The 24596-nt window shown below is 37.7% G+C and overlaps 1 protein-coding gene and 1 pseudogene across 2 annotated transcripts in view; one reads left to right on the top strand and one right to left on the bottom strand.

The window, feature by feature from the left end:
• GPATCH2 (G-patch domain containing 2) overlaps positions 1–24596 on the top strand; it is a 173115-nt gene that overhangs the window by 107342 nt on the left and 41177 nt on the right. The window contains exons 7-8 of one of the 2 annotated variants that reach the window (XM_036096167.2): positions 14995–15034; positions 21404–21474. The exons of the other annotated variant lie outside the window; for it this stretch is intronic. Coding sequence (XP_035952060.1) covers positions 14995–15034; positions 21404–21474 — 111 coding nt within the window. The remainder of the gene's footprint in view (positions 1–14994; positions 15035–21403; positions 21475–24596) is intronic. 2 annotated transcript variants of the gene reach the window in all.
• On the bottom strand, positions 3037–3931 carry LOC118538298 (high mobility group protein B1-like 1; annotated as a pseudogene).

Raw genomic sequence — 24596 nt, 5'->3', positions numbered from 1 at the left:
CTTCAGTATCTCATGCTCGCCCCATCTTTTCCACTTCCCGCCTCATTATTTTAAATAAGCTCTTTTATCTTTTATATTACTATAGGATCCTAGGGAATCTTTCTGCCTCCGTTTTCTTTTTTTATAAAGATTTTTATTTATCTGACAGAGAGAGAGAGCACAAGCAGGGGGAGTGGCAGGCAGAGGGAGAGGGAGAAGCAGGATCCCCGCTGAGCAGGGGGAGCCCGATGGGAGACTTGATCCCAGGACCCCGGGATCATGACCCGAGCCAAAGGCAGACACTTAACCAACTGAGCCACCCAGATGCCCTTTGTCTCTGTTTTCTCACTATTTGAGTACATACTACTTACTTCTACTACTTAAGTTCCGTTCCGATTCTTTTACTCCCTACTTATAAACCACCAGTATTGCCTCTTGACAATGAAGAAGCCTTGTCAGCATATTATTAGACACTCTCCACTCTCTGGCTCATTACCTTTCCACCTTACCGTTATCTCTCCCGCATAGATGATGGTCCAGCTCTCTGGTCTGCCTCTCTTTCCTGAATATGACCTCTACTTCACTGTCCCCTATAGCCTGGGATTTTGCTCCTGCAAGTATTTGGGAAAATGGTAAAAATATTTGGGAAAATATCTATTCAGGCCCTTTGCCTACTTTTGCTATTGAGTTATACAAGTATCCTATATATTTTGGATATTAACCCCTTATCAGATATGTGGTTTGCAAATATTTTCTTCCATTCCATAGGTTGCCTTTTTATCTTGTCAATGGTTTCCTTTCCTGTGCAGAAACTTTAGTTAGATGTAGTCCCACTTGTTTATTTTTGCTTTTGTTGTCTTTGCTTTGGTGTCAGATCCAAAAAGATCATTGCCAGGATCAATTTCAAGGAGCTTATTACTTCCTGTTTTCTTCTAGGAGTCTTAGGATTTCAGATCTTTGTTCAACTCTTTGATCCATTTTAAGTTGATATTTGGGTATGACATACAATAGGGCTCCATTTTCATTCTTTCGCAGGTTGGCTGTTCAGTTTTCCCAAACCATTTACTGAACAAACTATCCTTCCCCAGTGTATATTCTTGACTCCTTTGTCAAAATTAACTGACTATATATGCATGGGTTTATTTCTGGGCTCTCTATTCTGTTCCATTGACTTTTGTGTCTGTTTTTAGCCAGTTACATACTGTTTTGATGACGATGGCTTTGTAATATAGTTTGAACCAGGAAGTGTAATGCCTCTAGCTTTATTCCTTATTAAGACCGCTTTGGTTATTTGGGGTCTTTGTGGCTCCATACAAATTTTAGGATTGTTTTTCTTTATGTGAAAACTGCCATTGGAATTTTTATAATGATTACATTGAATCTGTGGATTCCTTTGGGTAGTATGGACATGTTAGCAATATTAATTTTTCCGGTCCATGAACATAAAAGATCTATTTACTTGTGTCTTCTTCCATTTCTTTCATTAATATTTTATAGTTTTCAGTGTACAGATCTTTTACCTCCTTCACTGAATTTATTTCTAAGTATTTTATTATTTTTTAAAAGATTTTATTTATTTATTTGACAGAGAGGGAACACAAGCAGGGGGAGTGGGAGAGGGAGAAGCAGGCTTCCTGCCGAGCAGGGAGCCCGATGTGGGGCTCGATCCCAGGACCCTGGGGATCATGACCTGAGCTGAAGGCAGACGCTTAATGACTGAGCCACCCAGGCGCCCCCTAAGTATTTTATTATTTTTGATTCTGTTGTGTATGGGATTGTTTTCATAATTTCTCTTTCTAATAGTTTTTTTGTAGAAACAACTGATGTATGTGTCTTGATTTTGTATTCTGCAACTTTGCTGATTTTGTTTATTAGTTCTAACAGCTTTTTTGTGATAAAGTTTTTAGAGTTTTCTATTTATATATCAAGTCATTTGCAAGCAGATATAATTTTACTTTTTCCTTTCTGATTTGGGTGTCTTTTTTTTTTTCCTTGACTAATTGTTTAGGATAGGACTTCCAAAACGAAGTTGAATTGAAGTGTTGAGAGGGGGCATCCTTGTCTTGTTCCTGATCTTAGAGGAAAAGCTTTCAGTTTCTCACCATTGAGTATGACGCTAGCTGTGGGCTTGTCATATATATGGCCTTTGCTCTGCTGGGGTACCTTCCTTCTATAACCAGTTTGTTCAGAGTTTTTATCATGAAAGGATGTTAAATTTTGTCAGATGCTTTTTCTGCATCCATTGAGATGATCATATGATTTTTATCCTTCTTTTTGTTATTTGGTATGTCACATTTATTGATTTGCAGATGTTAAATCATCCTTGCATTCCTGGAATAAATTCCACTCGATCATTATGTGTTATCCTTTTAATGATTTTGGTTTGTTAATATTTTGTTGAAGATTTTTGCATCTATATTCATCAGGATATTGGCCTATAATTTTCTTGTAGTGTCCTTATCTGCTGGCTTTGGTATCAGAATATAATGCTGATCTCACAATGATGCAGTGTGGAAGTATTCCCTCCTTTTTTATTTTTTGGAAGATTTGAGAAGGATATTGTATTAATTCTTTTTTATTTATTTTCAACTTAAAAATTGTATTTGCTTAGAGGCATTAGAATGTCAACAAAACAAAAAATACAGTTTTTTTTTCTTTTTCTTTTTTTTCTGCAGCTACAGAGTGGTATTGAGTTAACAGAACAGTTATTTTGTATTAGCTGCCTCAGAGACAAGGGAAAATGAGAACAGTACCATTCCTATATATAAATTTGTGTTGTGCACCAACAAGAAGCTGCTGTAAATTTCCGTGCCAGTTTACAACCCCCATACTGTACCAGGCAAGGTTAGTGGGTATTGAAAATACCACCAGGAAAGACTATCTAAAGACACATGTGGTAGTATGTTAACCATACAAAAAAAGACACTGTACAGTTTAAAACCATAACTTACACAGCCTTACATTTCAGTTTTTTTTCTTTAAAAGGGAATGAGTTGCATATAAAGGGGGTTAAGTGCTTTATAGACAAGAAAAAAACAAACCTGTGCTAGAACCAACTTATTCATCATCCTCTTCTTCATCATCTTCCTCCTCTTCATCTTCCTCATCTTCCTCATCTTCCTCTTCTTCTTTTTTGTTTATTTTTCAGCCTTGATGACTCCGTTTTTTGCCTCAGCAGGCTCTCCCATAGCTGCTGTCTCCCGTAGGCAGCAGTCTCCTTTTTGTACTTGTCTCCAGCCTTCTCTTCATAAAGCTGCTTGTCATCTACTGCAGAGTTATTCCACTTCTGTCCCCGTTTCTTTGCAACATCACCAATGGATAGGCTGGGATGCTGATTTGGGGGTGATACTCAGAACAAAACAAGAAAAAGGCCACAAGAGTCCTCTTGGGTGCATTGGATGAACTTCTTTTGGTTTCCCCTTAAGGAGGGATATAAGTTTTCGTTTTTCTTTCAACATGGGCCTTTTCCACCTTTGCCATGTCTTCAATTTTTTTCTTTTTTAAGATTTTATTTATTTTAGAGAAAGAGCGCATGCAAGTTGGGGGAGGAGCAGAGGAGGAGGGAAAGAATTTCAAGCAGACTCTGCACTGAGTGCAGAGCCTGACATGGGGCTCAGTCTCCTGACAGTGAGATCATGACCTGAGGCGAAACCAAGAGTTGGATGATTAACTGACTGGGCCACCCAAGTGCCCCAATTTTTTTTTTTTTTTTTCCATTTTGAAAGACATGGTCTTCTACCTCTCTGAACACTTATTAGAAAACTCTGAGAAGTTAACTGAAGTATCTGGATGCTTCTTCTTGTGCTTCTCCTGGAAAGTTTGCACAAGGGATGCATATGATGGAATTTTGCCCCTCAGCTTCTTGGGACCTTCTTTGCCCATGTTTACTTATTTTTCTTCAATGAGGCACAAAGTCATCCAGGGCCTGTCTGGCTCTCACTTGCCCCAGAGCTGTCTTTGTGGAGCTCAGTGTACTACAATGGCTGTCTATTAGTTCTTCTTTCAATGTTTGGTAGAATTCACCAGTAAAGTCATATGGTCCTGGGCTTTTCTTTGTTGGGAGGTTTTGTGATTACTGCTTCAGTTTCCTTACTAGAAATTAGTCTGTTCAGATTTTCTAATTATTGTTTGAAATTGGTAGACTTCTGTATTTCTAGGAATTTATCCATTTCTATAGTATCTAATATGTTGGCATGTCATTGTTCACAGTAGTTTCTTATGATCCTTAGTATTTCTGTGTTACCAGTTGTAATGTCTTCTTTTCATTTCTGATTTTATTTATTTGAGTTTTCTCTGTTTTTTCTTAGTCTAGCTAAAGCTTTGTCTGTTCTATCTTTACAAAATCTAGCTTTTAGTTTCACTCATCCAGTTCTATTATCTTTTTTCTCTATTTCATTTATTTCCACTCTAATTCTTTCTGCTAGCTTTGGGCTTAGTTTTTGTTTTTGTTTTTGTTTTCCTATTTATAGTTCCTTAAGGTGTAAAGTTATTTATTTGAGATCTTTTTTTTCCCCTAATATCCTAATATAGGATTTTATCACTGTAAACTTCCCTCTTAGAACTGCTTTTGTTGTGGTAAGTGTTCACATGCCCATTAAGAACTTCCTCTTTGCTTGCTATAGTCCTATAGGTCTCATGGACACCAGCCCCATTGGCACTCAGAGCTAGATGTTTTGGGGCCCCATCCGAGGGTGGGAGTCCTAAAAGTTGGGACACTAGGTATGTGTTCCAAACCCTTTGCTCCTCGGGGAGAAGTTGGGAATTTGGGGTTCCCCCCGAGTATATGGCCTAGTGCCAAGGGTGGGATTTATGGTGAGAATGTGTCTCAGCCTTTCCTACCTACTTCAATGTGGGTTTCTTCTCATCTGCCCAACATGTAGGAGTCACTCAACTAGTTTCTGGATTTCTCTCAGAGGAAATTGTTCCACGTGTAGCTGTGCAATCGGTGTGTCCATGGAAAGAGGGAGTTCAGTAGCCTCCTCTGTCACCATCTTCATTCCTAGCAGCCCCTTCCTGGTTAGTGAACATCAGCAGGAGTTTAAAGTCACAGACTAAAGTCACAGGTGGCCAAGTTGTTTGTTTAGGCATTAGGGTTCCTTCAAAAATGTAATAGATTTCAGTTGTGTTTATGGTTGCAATTCCTTGCGTGGAAATGCTACTGGCCTTGATGTTCTTCCTATATCCTTACTTAGCTTTTAGCTTAAAGGCTTCTGCCTTGAGGCCATGTGAAACAATGACCTCCAGAGGGCAGGTACCTGTCTTTAAGAAACCTCTAGTAAGCGGGTTCACCCTGTTTGTCAGAGAAATCCTACAGAGAGGCACTCTGAGGGAGATCTAGACCAGAGCCCTAGTCATGGTAGTCATAGCCCCATTCAGTCTAGCGTCCATGTCTGCTTCCACATAGGAGTTCCAAACCTGATTTTCCCACCTGCGGTTCCCTAATTGCGAGTCTTTCCTTAAACTTGAATTGTAAGCTGTAGGCTGAACGTACCTGTTTTAGCAAATCTGTATTTTCATCCCTTTCTTTAGGCCTGCCCCTTACCCGGGTAGAGGAAATGAAGAAGGTGCCTTGTAGACCTTCTACAAGTTTCTTTTGGGGAGACACCATAGGATACAGCTTTATGGGAATTTTATTTTACGCTAACAAATAAGTACACAGTTATTTGCACTACACACACATACACACACACCCAGTCCCAGTTGAGTTAGTACCTTTCTGGGTACTAGCCACTTTCTCAGTCAGTTTAAAACTGACACATTTTGCTTCAGTTTGTCTCTTTCATTGTCTTGGGGAGGAAACCCAATATCTGAAATTTTCCTAACATTTCCTTTAACAGGAGAAAGTTATATAGTTTTCGAGGTAAGTGCAGACATAGTTTAGTTTCCCCAACTTTCTTGTCCAGATAATTAAGTCCATACTTTCATTCAACCTGCTCCCTATTATAAAGTCAGATACATAAAACTGACTCTTGCTGCCACATTCGGTGTCTCATAATAGAAAAAACGAGGTATTCATACCCTCAGGATATGCAAATAATTTCCAAGGCAATCCTGGTCACCAAGAGTTTTAAGGAAGTCAATTTCCAGATTCCTTTGCATAAATATATACCTCCTTCTTTTCTGAAATCATTAGCCCTGGTTATTTTGCTGATTCTTATTTTTCACAATTGCCTCTCTTCCACTTTGGAAAAAAAAGACACTCCCCCCTCCTCCCCCACCCCTCCAGTCCTACTCTTACTTTGGTACATTGCTTCACAGTGTAAAATCCTTTTGGATTCCAAACAGAGGGACATTCCAAATATTGTGCTGATATTGATGTTGACAGATTGACTCTAATCTGTCAACCAAATCACAAAGCCTTTTGCAAATTAGGTAGATAGTTTCTAAGTCTTTGTTTTTAGCAGCTGGTAGATTATTAAAAATACTGCTTAATCTAAAAATCATTGTGTGATTTTTGGCATAAATCTCTGAAGGAGTTCAATAATCAAATGACTGCTCTAACCAAATTCTTTTTATTCCCACTCACCAATTTATGTGAACAAGGTTTCTGAGCACTCAAATCGATAAAAATAAAAAGTATGAATAGAATTGATGCTAAAGGGTAATATTCATCAATGGCTACATGAACTAGTTTGGGGGAAAAGATTTTTTATGATGCCATTCCTAATAAAATTGTATTATTTTATGTTTAGGACTATCAAAATATATTTATGCTAGTTTCATTAATTAAATACTAATGATAACTTTTTCAGATCTTAAATAACTTATCAACTAACAGTAGTTATCAGTGTTGACTGACCAATAAATTTATCAAAATAATTTATTAACTCTAGTTTTATAGTCACAGAAATTTAAGAAAATTAGATAGATAGATAGATAGATAAGACACACATTATTGTTGCAGAGGAGTATGGCAAGGTTACTGATAAAAGGCTTTCGAGCATAAAAATATATTACATTAGAATAAACTTCTATGTGACAGTGATATTAAAAATTCATGAAGTTCAAGGACAAAAATAAGCCAGGTAAATTTTCAACTTTTAAAGAAGTGGTTTTCATGGTGTTTTGTTTTGTTTTGTTTTCAAATGTATTGATGGTGGATATCAAATCGGTGATGATACTTGGTTTCCAATGTGTATATTTAAGAGTGGTGGAATGGTTTTCTTCTAAAATATTAATATATACAATTGAGAGAAAACTAATCTTTTGCAAATATTTAAATTTATGGTGAAAAATTTTAGATTTCTACCTAAAATATGTGAGGGAGGGTATTTTCTTAACTGCATCAGACAACGTGTACACAAAAATGGTTGAAGACCAGTGTTGTATGGAATCGTTGCGGGAAAAAGTAACAGAATGTTCCACAAATAATGGTTTAAACAAATTGCAGTTTAGTTTACGTACATTACCGGAAGTCTGGAAGTGTAGGCGTTTCCAGGGCTGTCAAGGAGGCAGTGCAGCCTGTAAGGAATCCTTGGTATTTCCCACACAAGTGCCACCAGCCATCTTCTGCACCTTCTGTATTCTCCCTTGACGTTTTTATTTCTACTTGATTATAGTATTTATCACATTATTCTCTAGAGTATAGTTACTATATACGTGCTTCATTTACTCTAGTATGGACCATGAGTTTGCCATGGTTGGAGACTTCATCTTGTTCTTCTTTAAGTTTCTTACAACATGCCGCACAATGCCTTACTCATCAAATCATAGGCTCTGGGGTCAAGGTTATCCAGTTCCCTACTGGCTAGTGAGGGAAAGACACACCCCCTTCCTGATAACTTGCACAAAAGCACGGGGAAAGCACAGACTAATCGTCCTGTCATCCCTACTGCAGTTTACCTCAAAGCTGTGATAACTTATCCGAAAGAATGGCTAGAAATAGTCATTAAATTACCAAATATTCAGCAACTCCTAATTGGAAGTAAGCAACAAGTACTGCTTTCATTCAATTAACTGTGATTCTTCTAAGTTAATATGTGTTTTGCTTTAGAAGGTCACCTCGAAAACAATCTGATACAGCAGTACTTAAAATAATTTTACTTCATAGAATTTCAGGCTTAAAAACAGATTCTAATGAGTAAGGGAAAAATATTTTACAGGCTCCAACACAACAATGTTTAGGAATTTCAGTTTTGAAACCATGTGGTTATATGGTTGTGTGGTCAGCCAGGTTTAGGGTAGGGCAGCCTAGAAATGACCAATCGAAAGAAGCAGGGCTGCTGAGCTGGGAAGTGAAAAAGGATGTTTTCAGAGTTAATAGAAGGAACGCCCAGCAGGGCACTCAATGTGGAAAAGCATACATCACAGAAAGTTTTCAGCTCAGTTTATGAGAGTCGTAGAAGTTGGTTAATAAAAGTTTGGATTGGGGCACCTGGGTGGCTCAGTCGGTTAAGCGTCTGCCTTCAGCTCAGGTCATGATACCAGGATCCTAGGATCGAGCCCCATGTCAGGCTCCCTGCGTGGCAGGGAATCTGCTTCTCCCTCTGCCACTCCCCGTGCTTATCCTTTCTCTCTCTCTCTCAAATAAATAAATAAAATCTTTAAAAACAATAAAAGTTTGGATAGTTTCTATAAAAATTATATTTGACAATAACTTCAATTATAAAAAAGACTTACTTATAGAAATTTGGTGAACAGCCAACTTTGCTGCACACCTCAGAATATGGAATCTCAGTTTTAAAGGTAAAATAAGATGTGCTCTGCGCAGATATTGAGAAGCCTTGCAGAGTGTCTTAATTATGAAAGTGTGATTGTTAATAAAATAATACCTAACATGTAATAGTCGCATATTTATATTTTGTATAATCGTATATAATTGTATATATATTGTATAGATAGTCCAGTTGTTAATATATGTTAGGTCTCTTTGAATAGAAAATATTTAGCCCAGATAAATGAAATATTCATCAACTGCAGAAAGGTACACAAAAAGTGACAAGAACCTCAATCCAACTAAAGCAGAGACAGAGAAGAATTTCTGAGAAGAAATAACATGTTAAGTTTTGAAATTCACGTTTAATTATTCTGTTGACTTTCTGAAAATACAAATATGAAAATGCAGAAAATAAAATTAACATATGACTACATTTTTTTTTAAATACTGAAAGCTTCATTTTTGCAGTAAATTTCTATTCACTCTACCAGCCTTTCTGTACTAACCCTAAATGGTTCCAGAATTTTTCCTTTTTTTCCAATCACTTATGAGATACCTGTTTTTAAATTGAGTAAATATGATATATTAATTGATTTTTTTTAAAGATTTTATTTATTCATGAGAGACAGAGAGAGAGAGAGGCAGAGGCAGAGAGAGAAGCAGGCTCCCCAAGGAGCAGGGAGCCCCATGCAGGGTTCGATCCCAGGACCCCAGGATCATGACCTGAACCGAAGACAGACGCTTAACACACTGAGCCAGCCAGGCGCCCTATTAATTGATTTTTGAAATGATATTTATATTTGCTTTTATTTCATTTTAAAGTATAGGACATTTACCTGAGGCATTATATGTAAATCAAAACTTATTTTAAATGCAAGTGGGTAACTACCTGTAATCCTATGATGAATTCCTTTATAAAGCTAATATTTATACTTTATTTTATCTTTTGTATAAATATCGAGTTTGCTTAAAGCAAGATTTGCCTGGATTAAAGGTTAGTTCATTGGGAATACTTTCATACTTTGAAATTTAACATCTATTGCTTTATAAAAGTAAAAGTGGCTTTAACTTCAGATTGAGATAAATAAAATATACTGGATCAATTCCTCCTCTGATTTACTGTGATTCCCTTGGGAAGTCGTTTTAGCTTACAAGTATCTTAATTTTTATCTCTGGAATAAGGATAAGAACAGTCTTTTATGTAAGACATTTTTATAAGGTACTTATGTAAAATACAGAAAAATTATTAAACTAGGTGTAAAACATTTTAGGATGATGATGATGATGATGATGATGATAATCCAAATGTTTTATTTGGATAGTATATTGTACTTTCCAGAGTATTTTCATATGCACCACTCCAGTGTTTTTACTGCCTCCCTGAAGCAGACATAACACCCCCATTTTATAGATAATTTGACTTTTGGAAAGTCACATGGTATATTCTACTCAACCAAAAGTCAATTAAAAAAAAAAAAACAGTGTAATCAGCATCTATTATGTATGATAACACGCTAAAACTGTTGGGGGAACCTGTAAATATTATGCATGAACACTAGTGTATCTACTGACAATTGGGAATAAATAGGTAAGTTATTACAGAAATTTACAGAATAAAAGTTCACATATTACTGTATTCCACTGTGTACTATAGGAGAAGAAAATGAATATTTATTCTAAACACCTCCTCTATTCCAGGTTCTTAGCCTTGTTTAAGCTTCCCAAGGCTATAAGAGAAGTGGGATTAATTTTATTGTATAGATGAGGAAGAAGCCAAATATAATGGAAAAACTCAGATTTTTCCCTCCTACTTTTTCCCCTCCTATATGTCTTTTTTTTTTTTAAGATTTTATTTATTAGAGAGAGAGACAGAGATAGCAAGAGAGAGCACGAGCAGGAAGGAGAGGTAGAAGCAGCCTTCCCCCCAAGCAGAGAGCCCGATGTGAGGCCCAGTCCCAGAACCCTGGGATCATGACCTGAGCCGAGGGCAGACATTTAACCTGCTGAACCACCTACATGCCCCTCCTGTGTGTCTTCTTTAACATTCCTACAGAACGCTTCATTTCTGACACTGGCTTTTCCTCATGACAACAAGCAAGTCTCCAGGACACCAACTGGCTGTCCTGCTTCAGCTCAGTTTTGCCACTAGGTACCCAGAGATAGCATCAGATGGCACAAGCTGTGGGTTGTGGGTTGAGTCCTGCGAGACTGCCCTGCCCCCTAATGCCCCACATCTCCAGATGCCCCTGCCAAGCCCAGGCTGTTACCTGTGCTTCTGACCCACCAGATGCAAATTGGAGGTTCCATCAACTGCCTCCAACTTAGGACACCAATTGGACTTTGGCTATAAATCAGAGGTCCCCACATCATATCACCCTCCTTGAGTTTATTTAATTTGCTCACAGAATTCAGAGAAATGTTTTATTTACTAGATTACCAGTTTATTATAAAAGAATATAACTCCGCAACAGCCAGATGGAAGAGAGACACACGGCCAGGTATGGGAGAGGGGGTGTGGGGCTTCACGTCCTGTCCAGATACATGCCGCTGTCCCTGCATCTTCACCTCTTCCCCTGTCTGGAAACTTTTCGAACCTTGCCTTTTTGGATTGTTATGGAGGCTTTATTACGTAGGCATGATTGATTAAATCACTGGCCTTGGGGATTGATTCAACCTCCAGCCCTCTCCCCCCCAGAGGTCAGGAATTGGGACTGAAAAATCCAGCCCCCTAATCACCTAGTTGGCTCCCCTGGCAACTAGCTCCCAGCCTCAGGTAAAGTCCAAAAGCCACCTCATTAACATAACAATGTGTCACTCTCAACCCTTGGGAAATGCCAAGGGTTTTGGGAGCTGTGAGCCAGGAACCATGGAGTAAGACCAAATATATCTGAGAAATACATTTTGATCATCTGAATAACGAAATATGTATTTTCCCTCTAAATCCCAGTGTTGCACCCACACTCAGAAAATGAAAGTAATTTGTCACAGGTCACCTAGCGAGTAAGTGCCAATGCCAAGCTTCGATCTCTCAGATTCTAAAACCCGTGATGTAGCAAGCACACCAGGCTGAACCTCCTGGGTTTACTTTTGCAGTTTAGTGAAAGAAGTGAAGGCTCCCTTGAGCATAGTTGAAGCATAGTTTTAGAATTGACTTTTTGTTTCATAGGAAAAAAATGAATGAACAAGGAGTGTCTTTACATCCTGGTCATCTGGTCCACAGAACATGAGACCCCAGGAGAATGTGGAAGACCACCTAAGCCAGTGCTGTTATTCTTCTCATTTCGTAGAATCACTTGGTGCCTCTAGTTGTTAAAACTCTGCCCTATATCTCAAGTCATTCATTTATCCATCCATTCAGAAAATATCTGTGAGGGCCTACTATGCGCTGAGTGCTCGGTCTGTGGTAATGAACAGGACAGCATCGCTGTTCTCATGGTGCACCCTAATAGAGAAAATAGACACACACATAAGTGTGTACTTATATACTGACACGCAAATGCATTATTGTATAGTGAGCTAAGTACTCTAAAAGAGAACTTTTTTAAAGAAAGATTTATTATTTATTGTAGAGAGAGAGACAGAGAGTGCGAGTGGGAGAGGCAGGGGGAGAGGGAGAGACTCTCAAGCAGACTCAGCGTTGAGCACAGAGCCCACCGTGGGGCTTGATCTCACAACCATGAGATCGTGACCTGAGCCAAAACCAAGGGTCGGAGGCTTACCCGACCGCGCCACCCAAGTGCCCCTCTCAAAGAGAACTTTTAAAAAAAAGAATTTGAACTAGACATGGAGATAAGGAAGGCTTCCTTAAGGACCACAGCCCGAGATGAAACCTCCAAGAATTAAGGGAATAGTGACGAGAAGAGCATTTCAAGCAGAGAGAATAACTCTGTGTTCAGACAATGAAAGGAATGCTAGTGAGTAAGCACAGAATGTGAAAGAGGGAGTATTCGGTGAGACAGGAGGAAGGTAAGCAAGGACTGATGATGCTAAGCCTGGTGGGCCATTTAGGGATTCTTTCTCCTAAGAGCAGTGAAAAGCAGTGGAAAGCCCCGTCAGACTTCAGTTTCCTTTTGTTTATTTGTTTGCTTGAGGTAAGGGTGTGGATAACTAAATATTCAAAATTTGAACTTCAAAACATCACTCTAGCTCTGCAGTATGATAAATGGATTCAAGTTAGTAGGTACAAGAAAAGTTGAAACTTGCTGATGGTTTGAGTATGAAAAAGAAAGGTTCCAAGCTGAGTTTAGTTGTCCATTGGAAGGTTGGTGCTGCCATTCACTGGGCTAGTGAACTAGCTAGATGAAGACTCGGTTTGTAACAAAAAGAATATTAGTGGTATTTATGCATTTGTTAAAAAACATAGTAAGCCCAGGGGCACCTGGGTGGCTCAGTCGGTTAAGCGTCCAACTCTTGATTTCGGCTCAGGTCAAGATTTCAGGATCGTGAGATTGAGCCCTGTGTTGGGCTGGTTAAGATTCTCTCCCTCCCTCTCCCTCCCCCTCCCCCTCTGTCCCTCCTCACCCCCACTCTTGTGCACATATGCACGTGTGCGTGCACATGCACACTCTCTCTAAAAAATATGTCTATATAAATATATAGTAAGCCCATTACATGTTAACATAAATAGCATATTTTTATGAAAACTAATGACATTTTTCGCCCCCAAAATTAGAACGTGCCACTGTTTGCACCAATCACTTCAATGTCTGGCTTAATAGATGACAGCTTGGATTCATTGCTGCTTCCCCTTTTAACCTGTGGTGAGATGTTTTGGTTGAAGCATATGAAGAAAATCCAGCCTCACACAGATACATAGTAGATAAGAAAAGGAAGGAGTATTTTAATAGCCTTTTCATTTCAGATCATTGTGGATATTCTTTGATACGATACTAAAACACAAAGAGTGGTTGTTTCTCAAAAGTTAATTATAATGTGTAATCTGAAAACATATCAATGATTTTTTTTTCTGTCCTATTAAATCTGCTCTTCTGTCTTGAACTCTGAATGGATCACTTACACATCATGATTTAGTAAATCATACATTGGTCATAGCAGGGGGGAAATATATTAGTCAAGTTGTCTGGGTAACTGCAGTAAATAGTTTGTTTCTAGTTGGTAATTAATCAAGATGTCATTTACAGATACCAAAAGTGTCCATTCCACATCAAGGTAGAATGTGACCTGCCAAAGAGCATCACCGTCTGTGAGCTTGAGAAGTGTTCCAGTAGGAGCAGAGACAAATCCTATTAATGTAGAGGCTGTTTATTCCCAGGTGTTAGTACCACAGAGGCTAGAGATTACATAGAAGTCTTAGGAAATCTGCCCTTTTAATGTGTCTTGTCCTTCTGCAGTATGGTATGATGGATGCACACTGTTGGCAAATAGCCTAATGTCTGTGCCTCATTTCTGCACCTGGAATATGTGAATAACCTTGTAAGATTTTAATGAGGATAGGAAATAATACACTGTCATGTGTCAGAAGAGTGCTTGGTAAATAGAAGTACTCAATATTATTGTTCTTGAAAAAACAAATAGCATTAATAATAACATTGGTATCATTCTCTGTGGGCTTTTAGTGATTTATTTGCCACAGTGTTCCTATTTCCTATTCCTTGATGTTCACGAGTCATTTTGATGCAGAATACTGCCAAAGGACTAGGCACACAGCTAATCACAACTCCCCAGTTGTGAAGTTGAAAAGGTATCCCCAGATGGGTCACTACTGAGGATCCAAGGAGCAGCTGAAGCAATGTGGGTGGGTCATTCAGGGCAAGGACAACACGACAAGGGAAGGAGTCAACTGCGCAGCGACTTCTGTATTTTGAATGTTGTTGTTGAACTTGTTCTCAGCCAACCCAAGTTGTTACCACAATGGAAGGAACAGGTTCAAGGTACCTACCTCCAGCTGATGCTTTGTGTGATTGTTCCTGGGGGCATAGCCAGAGGATATAATATTCTGGTATTTTTAATGTTTTTTAAAACTCCAGCAATCCAAAGGTCATAATTTGTTGTAACGATGCTATAATTAAGTTGTGGTAAATGATAGCATTTGAAGATTTTATAACCAGAATTGATTCATAAAATGAATACAGTCCCAGCAGTTTATGTTAACATAATTAAATGGAAATGTAATTCTGAGTTTGCTTATTAAATTGAAAATTACTGGTTATGAGCACTCTTACAATCCTGTCAAAATTGGCGTAAGTCTAGAATTACATGAAACATCCATTAAAATAAAGCATATTTAAGGCTCCGTTGCTGGTGGCGAATACATTTCTTAAAGCACATGCAGACTGATCACGTGAGAGCATGTGCTTTTAGTTAGGTTCTTGCTAACTCCTTTTCTCTTTCCTCTGCAGCCATTGGTTTAGCCCTGGCGCTAGGACAGAGCATGGCCAGGTAAGGAACATTCTAATCCAAAAGGAAGTTTCTTAGTCTCTTTCAAATATTTAACTATCTCCCTTCAAGGTAGTGGATCAGCTCTATGAGAAAAGATACAAATCCCAGCTTATTTAAAAAGGAGTCGATTGCGCCAGTGCTTAATACACTAACCAAATGAATCATCCTCAGTAACCATCAGAATGCTCCCTTACCACCACCGTCCCCTGTCATGAATGTCACCTCCACAGGCAGGCTGTGGGATTCACTTGTTTATAGGACTTCACAATTTATATTTGTTTTTCACAAAGTTAAGGTAGCAAGATAGTACATATGCTGAAGAAATTCATTTGTGTTAAATAAGGTCAGCCAGCAAGAGAATATTTTTATTTTTGAAGTTTAGAAGGTGGTAATAGTTTCTTATAAGTTTATGTTATATTTTTCCATGATTCTTTTTTATTGCTTTACTAGTATACGTGGCAGCACAATGACTAGTCACCTTAACAAGAACTTGACATTCATTTTAGTGACCTTTACATATAAAATGAGTCCTTTCTTTCTTTTTCCCTTGAGTGTATTAGTTTTCTCTCTGCAGCATGCTATGGTAATTTCGTCTTAAGTTTTTGATAAGTTTTAAAGCATATGCATTTTAGACTTGGCATCCTTGTTGTTTTTTTTCATTATGAGTAAATAAAAGTTATTAAGTGGGCCAAAAATATGGAATGTAAGAAATAGCTTTACATACATGAGAATGAAAAACCTCACATCAACAGGGATCATTTTCTGCAAAGGGTAGGTAGGTAGGTAGGTAGGGAAAGAGGGGGCTGTACTTTGTAGTGGTAATTGGTAACATTAATATATTCGTGATGTTTTATTTCTTAAGCTGAGCCACAGTTGGTTGTGTATACCATAGTTCCTTTTACTTATAAAAGGAAGGTGCTAAATACTTCATTATAAATTATACTAATTTCTTAATACACATGAGCCTAGTTAAAGAAAAATATCATGTAAATTCAGCTTTAATGGTATTTTGTAAACTTGTCCTTTTCCATAAGAGTGATTTTCCCCTTTAAAGATACTTGTCACATTAGTAAAATAATATGGACCACTATTTCTAAAGAATAGATTATCCCAAAATACAATTTTTTAAAGGTCCTTTCCTACCCTTTAGAAATACTAAAGTAATGTTATAAAGTTGTCTCTCATATCACAGTATAACTGGTTGCTTCCAGCCAAGCTTTTTTTTCCTGAAGTTAACACTCAACCAATGCTAATATCAAAAAGAGAAGAAAGTTGAGCAATTCTTTATTGTTTTTAATTTTCAAAATCTTTCTGACCAATTTTTGAATCTGCCTTTTGTTTAAACTTTGATACATGATTTCAGATTTCTGTCTTTAATGTAGGTCATTAATTAATGAGTACAGTTGATTCTTGTTATCTACCGTAGCTATGTTCTATAAAGACGATGTGAACACTAAAGTAGCAAATACCAAAATAACTGCTCCTAGGGAATTACAAGGTTAGGTTCCTGAGAGGTCACAGCATTTTCATTTACTGATCAATACATATTCTTGTTTGATGTGTGTTTATGTTTAATGATACCTTATTTAATATATATATATCATTGATTCTGAATACCTGAAGAAAGCTTGTTTAATGCACGTATTTTCTCTGTAAGGTCCCTGACAGTCTTGCACTTAGGAACACTTCAGCACCTCAGCTCTATACTTGGGGACCGTTTTAAATGATAAAATCAAAAACAAGAACACAAAAACACAAAAAAACATAACACTAAACAGACTACAATAAAAGATACTTGTTTATACTATGAGAGCTGAAACACGAAGCAAAGGATCGACTTGTCAGGCCTCAGCTGAGAGCGTTCAGAACCGCTGATCCAAATTTTTACCACTCTATGCATGTCTGTGAAGGACTGCAAAAGTGCCAGAAGTATTGATCTTGGCATTACCAAGAAATTTTAGCAAATAGGCAATTTGTAAATATGGAATCCATGAATACTGAGGAATGACCATACCTGGGTGTACATATACAAACCACACAGAGACCACTTACATTTTGAGAGATACAAATTTCTTAATTCCATGCAAATCTAACTCTAGCGCAGTAAACTTTGCTAAATAAATCTCAATGCAAGTGATAAAATGCAAAACCGTGAAGAAATGTAAAATCCTTCACTATGTTGTTGAATGAATGACTGTTAGCATGCATGCACACCTTTTCTTTTTCCCATACCAACTTAGTAACATAAGGAAAGGATAACATTACTGCCACCTTTTTTGAAATCCTCCCCCTTTCTACTTCCCCTGTCTTACAGTTCCCCTTTCTGTTCTTTAGTGCTCTATCCCATATCCATTGACCCCATGCCTACTTCTCACTCTTTTATTACACACTCAGTAAATAACTATTATTCATCAGCCATTTTCTATCAGATACTCTCTACGAAAGAAGGTATTTAGAAAAACAACGTAGCTTTTCGCCTGTGGTAGTTATAATCTGGGGCAGGAAAGCAATAATGACACAGTATGTTGGAAAATGGTTGAGAAAACCACAGAGAGGGCAGTTATAAAGGCCCCAGAAGAGAAATAAAGTCAGTTCAGAAATGGAAGGAAGGAGAGAGAGACAGTTATGTGAAGCATCATTTTTTTTTTTTTTTGGTCTTACTTAATTCTCATTTTTCCTCTTTGAAAATCTAATGATTTGACATTTTGACTGAATTCACAAGTATCTTAAGGAGTCATAGACAACAGTTTAGATATTACTTAGTTGTCCCTTTAGGGTGAGGACACTGAGAACCCACGTGTGAGGAGACTTAAAATTCTTCTGTAGACGTTTGAGAAATTACTGAGAAGTGGCTGCTAACAGAAATACTCCTGAGCAAATGCCTCTGAATATCAGGTGGTAAAGAGAGGATTGCTGGGGAAGAATTCTGCTCTTGGCTTCTTCTCTTGTGTTAGGGATTTTAAACTTTTAATAATCTTGTAAAAATATTATGAAGAGCCAAAGAAATTCCCAGCTCCCTTTCTGATAGGAAGGACCATCATCCACAAGGAATACTTCTCTTCCTGGTTTAATTCAGTAGTTTTAAAAATTGTGAACCTTTTATAAACCTCACACTGTACTAGGTTTTGTGTTTATGAATTTTAATGTAATTCTTATATGAGTCATTTTTTAATATACATCTGCAGGTCACTAATCAGGGAATTGTGTCTCCATCTGGCCTAAGTCCAGCAATCTGAAAGTTGGAAGGTAAGAAGCACTTCGCACCATATTCAGAAGTTCTGTTATTAATCAGAGTTGACGTGGTTGAGTCAGAATCTTGAAAATTGACCTCACTTGTGACACTGATAGTAGTCCAAGGAAACAGAAGAATTATCAGTAAGAAGAGTGAGTAATTTCTCAAAACCTGATGAGCTACTCTCGCTTAGTAGAGCAGAGCTCAAGGATCCTTGTGTCTTTGACCATGAACTCATGACCTGACTCGGCCCCCTACCCCAACCCACCCTGCCATCCTTTTTCTTATTCTTTGGGGCATAGCAGAAATGTGTTGAGAATTTCAAATATAAATACATGTTTTCTATTCTAATAACATTCTGGATTAATTTTTTCTCCTTTGCCCCTTAAAAGATCTAGCCTCCTCTGTTAAGTCACTGGATTCATGACCTGTAGATCTGAGTTTGTATTTTTTTATCTTGGGTTGATTTTAAATTTGCAAAGATGCACCTAGATTTATAGTTTTATTGATAAAGTGAGGAAATTTGTGATGGCTTTTTAATATAGAAGCATATGTATTAAATAATTCTGATATTTGTCTCCTTTTATATACAAAGCCCATCAAAACTATAAATTTGAGGAAGAGAAGAAATTCTTATAGGAATCTCATAGAAGGAGCTCTACATCAGAGTTCAGAGAAGGCGCTATCTCATTTAAGTTGATCCAAGTGGTAGCCTCTCTCAGAACTATCCAGACCTAGTAGGTACAGCCTAATATTTATTTTGGTCATTATAGTTGCATTTTCAAAATTAAACTGTAGAATTCTTTTCTTATTTCAGAACGTTGTGTTTGGAATTTTGAGTTCTTTGCTGTAACTGTTTTAACACAAACTGCAGAAACAGCGTTCACGTATCTGTCGTTTATCTTAAAATTAGAAAAGTTAGTTAACCGCTACTATTAATTTCAGGTGGACGTAGAGATTTTATCATCTCACCTCTGGCTATCTGTGTCACAAATGTTGGTTTGTATATGTTTTTAAAAGGCACTAGACTTAGAAATGCCAAAGTAATTAATTATTTTTATTTTCAGAAACAATTTCGTTTTCATGGTACGAAGTGTTTCTAAATTGAAACACTTTCAGATTAATGGACTTAAGATAAATGGTTGCCATTTTCTAATCATAGTAATAATGAGATAGTGCTTCAGCTACCTATCAGATACTAGATCTCACTCCCTATTTCTTTATTACACTTATTCAATCATTCATTCATTCATTCAACAAATAGTTATTGAGCACTAAAACTCTACCAGACACTGTGCTGGACTGTGGAGATGCAAGCAGAATGAATGACTCGAAGCAAAGGGCCAAAGGTGAGCGAGAATGTGGTAAACACCGCAAACTAAAAAGTTCAGTATGGCGGGGATATGTAATTTAGGAAGAAGGGGGTTAAAGACCATTACCAGAGGGGAGGTGGGTGGAAGGATGGGTGAAACAGGTGCAGAGGAAGAAGAGTGCACTTATCGCAATGAGCACTGAGTAATGTATAGAATTGTCGAATCATTATACTGTACACCTGAAACTCATAGAACCTGTATGTTAACTATACTGGAATTAAAATTTTAAAAAAGAAGAAGAAAAAAAGTAGGAAGGTTAGGTTGGGGTAGGAGGAAGCATAATAAATTAGGAGTTGAGAAATGTAATCAAATTATGAAGGGCCATGAAAGCCTTGTACAAGATTTGGGGTTTATCTGCAGAAAGTAATGTAACCAGATCTAATCTTAGAATTACTGGCTGCAGTGTGGAGAATAGATTGGATAGGAGTGAGTCTGGAGGGAGGCCATTGCAAGTAAGAGAAAATGATGGTCTGGACTAGGATGGTGGTGTTGGGGAAGGAAAGAAGGAGATATTTAAAAGAAATTTAAGATACTTAGTTAAGACAGTCCTAAAAGAATAAATAAATGATCTAACTACATTCTTGATGATCTGATTAAGTTCTGTTTCCTCTCAAAGATGTCCAGATATCACTAATAATTGATTCCAAATAATGTCATTAAATAGTTTAAAGCAGTTTTTTATAAAAAGGTATTGATACTGGTCAGACAATACCCACTGACAACCAGGCTCATTAATTATAATCATAATGGTAGCGTTTGAACCGTTTTGCTCAGCACTTCTTATGTTTTGGTCATAGCACTAAGCATTTTACCTGGTTTATCTTGTTTAACATGGCAACCATATCAGTAGATAATACTATTTCCATTTTACAGATAGGCTTGGGGGTTAAGTACTTAGCCTAAAACTACCCAATTTGTAAATGGCAAATCTGTTATTAAAACCTAGTAACTTGTTAGTTACAGGCACAGCTGGGATTAGAACCTAGATCTATCCTGCATTAGTACTTTTAAGATTTCTGTTTTTGTTAGGGTTAATTTCTAATATGCTGTGCAACTTCTTTTTGGCCCAGTCTTGTGTATAATTATATTTCTGCATAAATAAGATAAGCTACAGTTTGAGCGAACACACGGTAAAGAGCATTGACTACTCGGAGTTTTTTTCTTTCCAATTAGTTAGGATAAAGCAAGTGTGAAAGGAAGTGGATGGTGAGGCATTTTGAGGAGGCAATCAAATGTATATACATGCTTTCTAATTATATATTTCCAAGCCAATAATTTCTTTGAAAACGAATGTTTTAAGTGTGTTTCTTTACCATGTTAGGCCCGTAGATACAGAGAAAATATTAGATCTTTCATGTCCGCGTAAATGACAAAGTCTCAAAAAATTCACAGCTGAACGCAATGGTAAAGGCCATTGGCAAGAGGTTATGTTACTTTAACCAGGACTACTCCAGAGAACTAGGATAAAGACTGAGTTCTAGAACCTCCAGCTCTGGCTGTATTTTAACTGCCTGTCAGAGCGGTTTCGCTGTCAGGGAACCGTTGGATTGGCAGCCCTTGCTAACACTTTTGTTACAAGAGTGTCGGGGGCATCTCTAGTAAGAGTAGTGGTCTTTGTTGTGAGAGAAACCAGTAGGGGGAAAAAAAAGTCAACGCAAGTGCGCAAATGGTGTCCCTTTGTGTGGGAGGAACACCCTTCTACTTACAAAATAATATAATGAAAATATTTTTGTTTCTACAACTTTGTCTTAACACTTTGTATAGCATCAGCTTCTGAGAGATAACCGAGCTGACAGAGGACACAAGAAAAACTGTTCTGTGAAAACAGGCAGCAGGTAAGCCATTCAGAATCACTTCTAATTCTGCTCATTAAGTCATGTGCCTTCTTTTTCCCCCACCAGTATGAGTGGATGAGTTACAGCTGAGTTCCCTTTGAAGTTGCCTTCTAAAGAGCCAGTGTGAAATATTTCACCCATTGTTTATTAGAATCTATTTCAGGATTGCTAGTAATGAATAGAGAGATGGCATTTTATTTCTGTTTTTAAAAAGGTGGTGAAAAATAAAGAGTGAATTTTTGAAAGAAAAGAAAATTTTTGTTTCTCATAACTAATGAATAGTAGGTCAAGATTTAGAATGATGATTCTGGTTTTTCATTTAAAAAAGTAGAATTAATCTTTTTCCCCTAAACTTACATGGTACTTAGACCTTATGAGAGAGCAACATGTATATTCTAATAATGTATAAATGAGTCTATAGACAATATAATCTTCTTAAGAAGTGCTTCTGGGTTCTTAATCGTTTTATATTGCTGAGTCAATGTTATTTTTTTTTCCTTCAACAGAAAGAATTTGTCCCAGTCGGTTGTTTTAGATGTATATTTTCAAATTTTGCATGTGGTGTTTCTGAAGACTTAATTTTTATTTAGATGAAAATGGCCATCAGAATATTGATCAGAACTACTGCCCTGGGATTTACACTTAACTCAATTTTTAACAAGATAACTGACCTCAGATAAATAGCATCCCATGGTTTCCCATTGGTAGGGTGCTAGCTGCTGTGCTGAACTTTCCCAAGCAAGCAACAGAGCTTTAAGGTATAATGTTGTACAAAGTAACCTCAACTGAGAACCCGCTGGATCTCTGAAGAAGCGAATGTAAATTGTATCTAAGCATGCCTACCTAATTTAGACAATCAAAAACTGTCAAACATATAAGTTGACCATCAGTGATAGTCAGCATAAAACCAATGTATTTACCCCTAAGAATGTCATCTCCTAAAATTAGAACAATAATCTGTATAAAATGTATATAGTTTATAAATAACTATAAGTGAAATATTTATAGAAATAAAAAGAGCAGGCAACAGCTCACTATTGGAATTAATCAGGCAAAATGGAAAAAAAAAACCATGTAATTGTTAGAAATGAGAAATATGGTTGTTAAAGAGATAATTAGTGAAATGGAGATGTGGCCAAAGAAACAGACTGGAATATAGCATAGAAATGCAAGGAGGTGGGAAAATGAGAATGGTTAAGAGACACAGAAAAAAGTCTTAAGATATATTTAATCAGAGTCTTTGATAAAGAATATAGAAGGGCTTAGCACACACACACACGATATTTAACGAGATATTGGCTAAGAATTCCCAAAGCTGGTGAAAGTTATAAATCCATAGATACACATACAGAAACACAATGAATACTAAGTAGAATAAATAAAAAGAAATCCAGGGGCACCTGCATGGCTCGGTTGGTTGGGCGTCTGCCTTCCGCTCAGGTCGTGATCCCAGAGTCCTGGGATCGAACCTCTGCCTCTCCCCACCACTCGTGCTGTCTCTCACTTGCTCTCTCTCTCAAATAATTAAATAAAATCTTTAAAAAAGAAAAAAGAAATCTGCACCTATTAGTATAGTGTAGTATACCAAAAACAGGAGAAGATCTTAAAAGAATCCAGAAAGAAAGGACAGATTGTCTACAAAGGAACGGCAGCTACATCAGATGTCTCTGTAGCAACAAGGAAACCAGAACATAGTGGACTCATCTCCAGAGTTCTAAGTGAACATACATTGACAACCTAGAACTGTGTACCTAGAAAAACATCTTTCTGTACAGAAGTGAAGTAGACACATTTTCAGATTTTCATAAACTAAGAACATTTACTACCAACAGACATTGGCTAGAAGAATTTATAAAGGATGTGTTTCCAAAGAATGATCTCGCAAGAAAAGTCTGAGATCCAAGAATGAATGCAGAACCAATAAACTGATAAAGATGTAGGTAAATGTAAACAACCGTTGTTTATATAGACGTGTGATTCATAGGCCTTTTCAAAAGACAATCTAAAATAGTGGACAGCAATAGCATGTTAAATTGGCAGGAAGCAGATGAGTTGTATAGCATGGGCATGGGACAGGGCCAGGAAGGAACTGGAAGGAAGGGTTCCCAAGGGGCATAAAGAAGCTCTTGGGATGATGGATATCTTCATTATCTTGAGTGTGATGATGGTTTCACATGTATAGACCTATGTCAGAACTTACCCAATTGTTCACTTTAACTGTGCATTTTTCTTATGTCAACTACACCTCAGTCAAGCTCTTTTAAAAAATTTTTGGGGGCACCTGGGTGGCTCAGTTGGTTAAGTGTCTGCCTTCAGCTCAGGTCATGATCCTGGGGTCCTGGGAGCGAGCCCTGCGTTGGGCTCCTTGCTCAGCAGGGAGTCTGCTTCTCTCGCTCTCTCTCCCTCTGCCTCCCCTCTACCCCCCCCCACTTGTTCCCTCTCTCTCTCTCCAATAAATAAATAAAATCTTCAAGTAAAAGCCAAGGTCTTTATGTTGGCCTTCCAGGCCGTTTGTGACCTGGCCCAGACCTTTTTGCTTCCTCCCTGACATCATCTCCCACTTTACTTCTTACTTACCCCCTCCTGCACAGGGGCCTCTGTCCTATTCCCCCAGCACACCAACCCCACTCATGTCTCAGGGCCCTTGCACATGCTGTCCCCTCTCCCTTCAGCTATCTTTATGGCTTGCTCCCCATTTCCTTCAAGTCTCTGCTCAATGTAAAAGAGGCTCATTCTCCACCAAACCCATCAGACTCTGATTGATCTGTCTTCCTGATTGTCCCTGTTACAGGGACAATCTCTTTAAGCTCCATGAGAGCAGGGTCTTTGCTTTACTCACTGGCGTATCCCCAGTACCAAAAACAATGCCTGATACATGGGCAATAAATATTCATTACATAAGATATTTGTAGAATGCATTTAAAATTGATTATACGGCAGTAAAGTGCTCTGATTGAGTCCTTGTGGGGACCTCTACAGTTAGAGTATCTGACTCTAGTCCCCATTTCACCACTTATAAACTGGGTGATCCTGAGCAAAATACTTAACTTCTCTGTCCCTCAGTTTACGTATCAGTGAAATAGGGAAAATAGTCGTATCCACTTCATAAACACTGTTGTAAG

The sequence above is a fragment of the Halichoerus grypus genome, chromosome 7 (assembly GCF_964656455.1).
Source record: "Halichoerus grypus chromosome 7, mHalGry1.hap1.1, whole genome shotgun sequence".
In the NCBI taxonomy this organism is placed as follows: Eukaryota; Metazoa; Chordata; class Mammalia; order Carnivora; family Phocidae; genus Halichoerus; species Halichoerus grypus.
The sequence above is the reverse complement of the archived record's forward strand: the minus strand, read 5'-3'. Positions and strand labels throughout refer to the sequence as shown.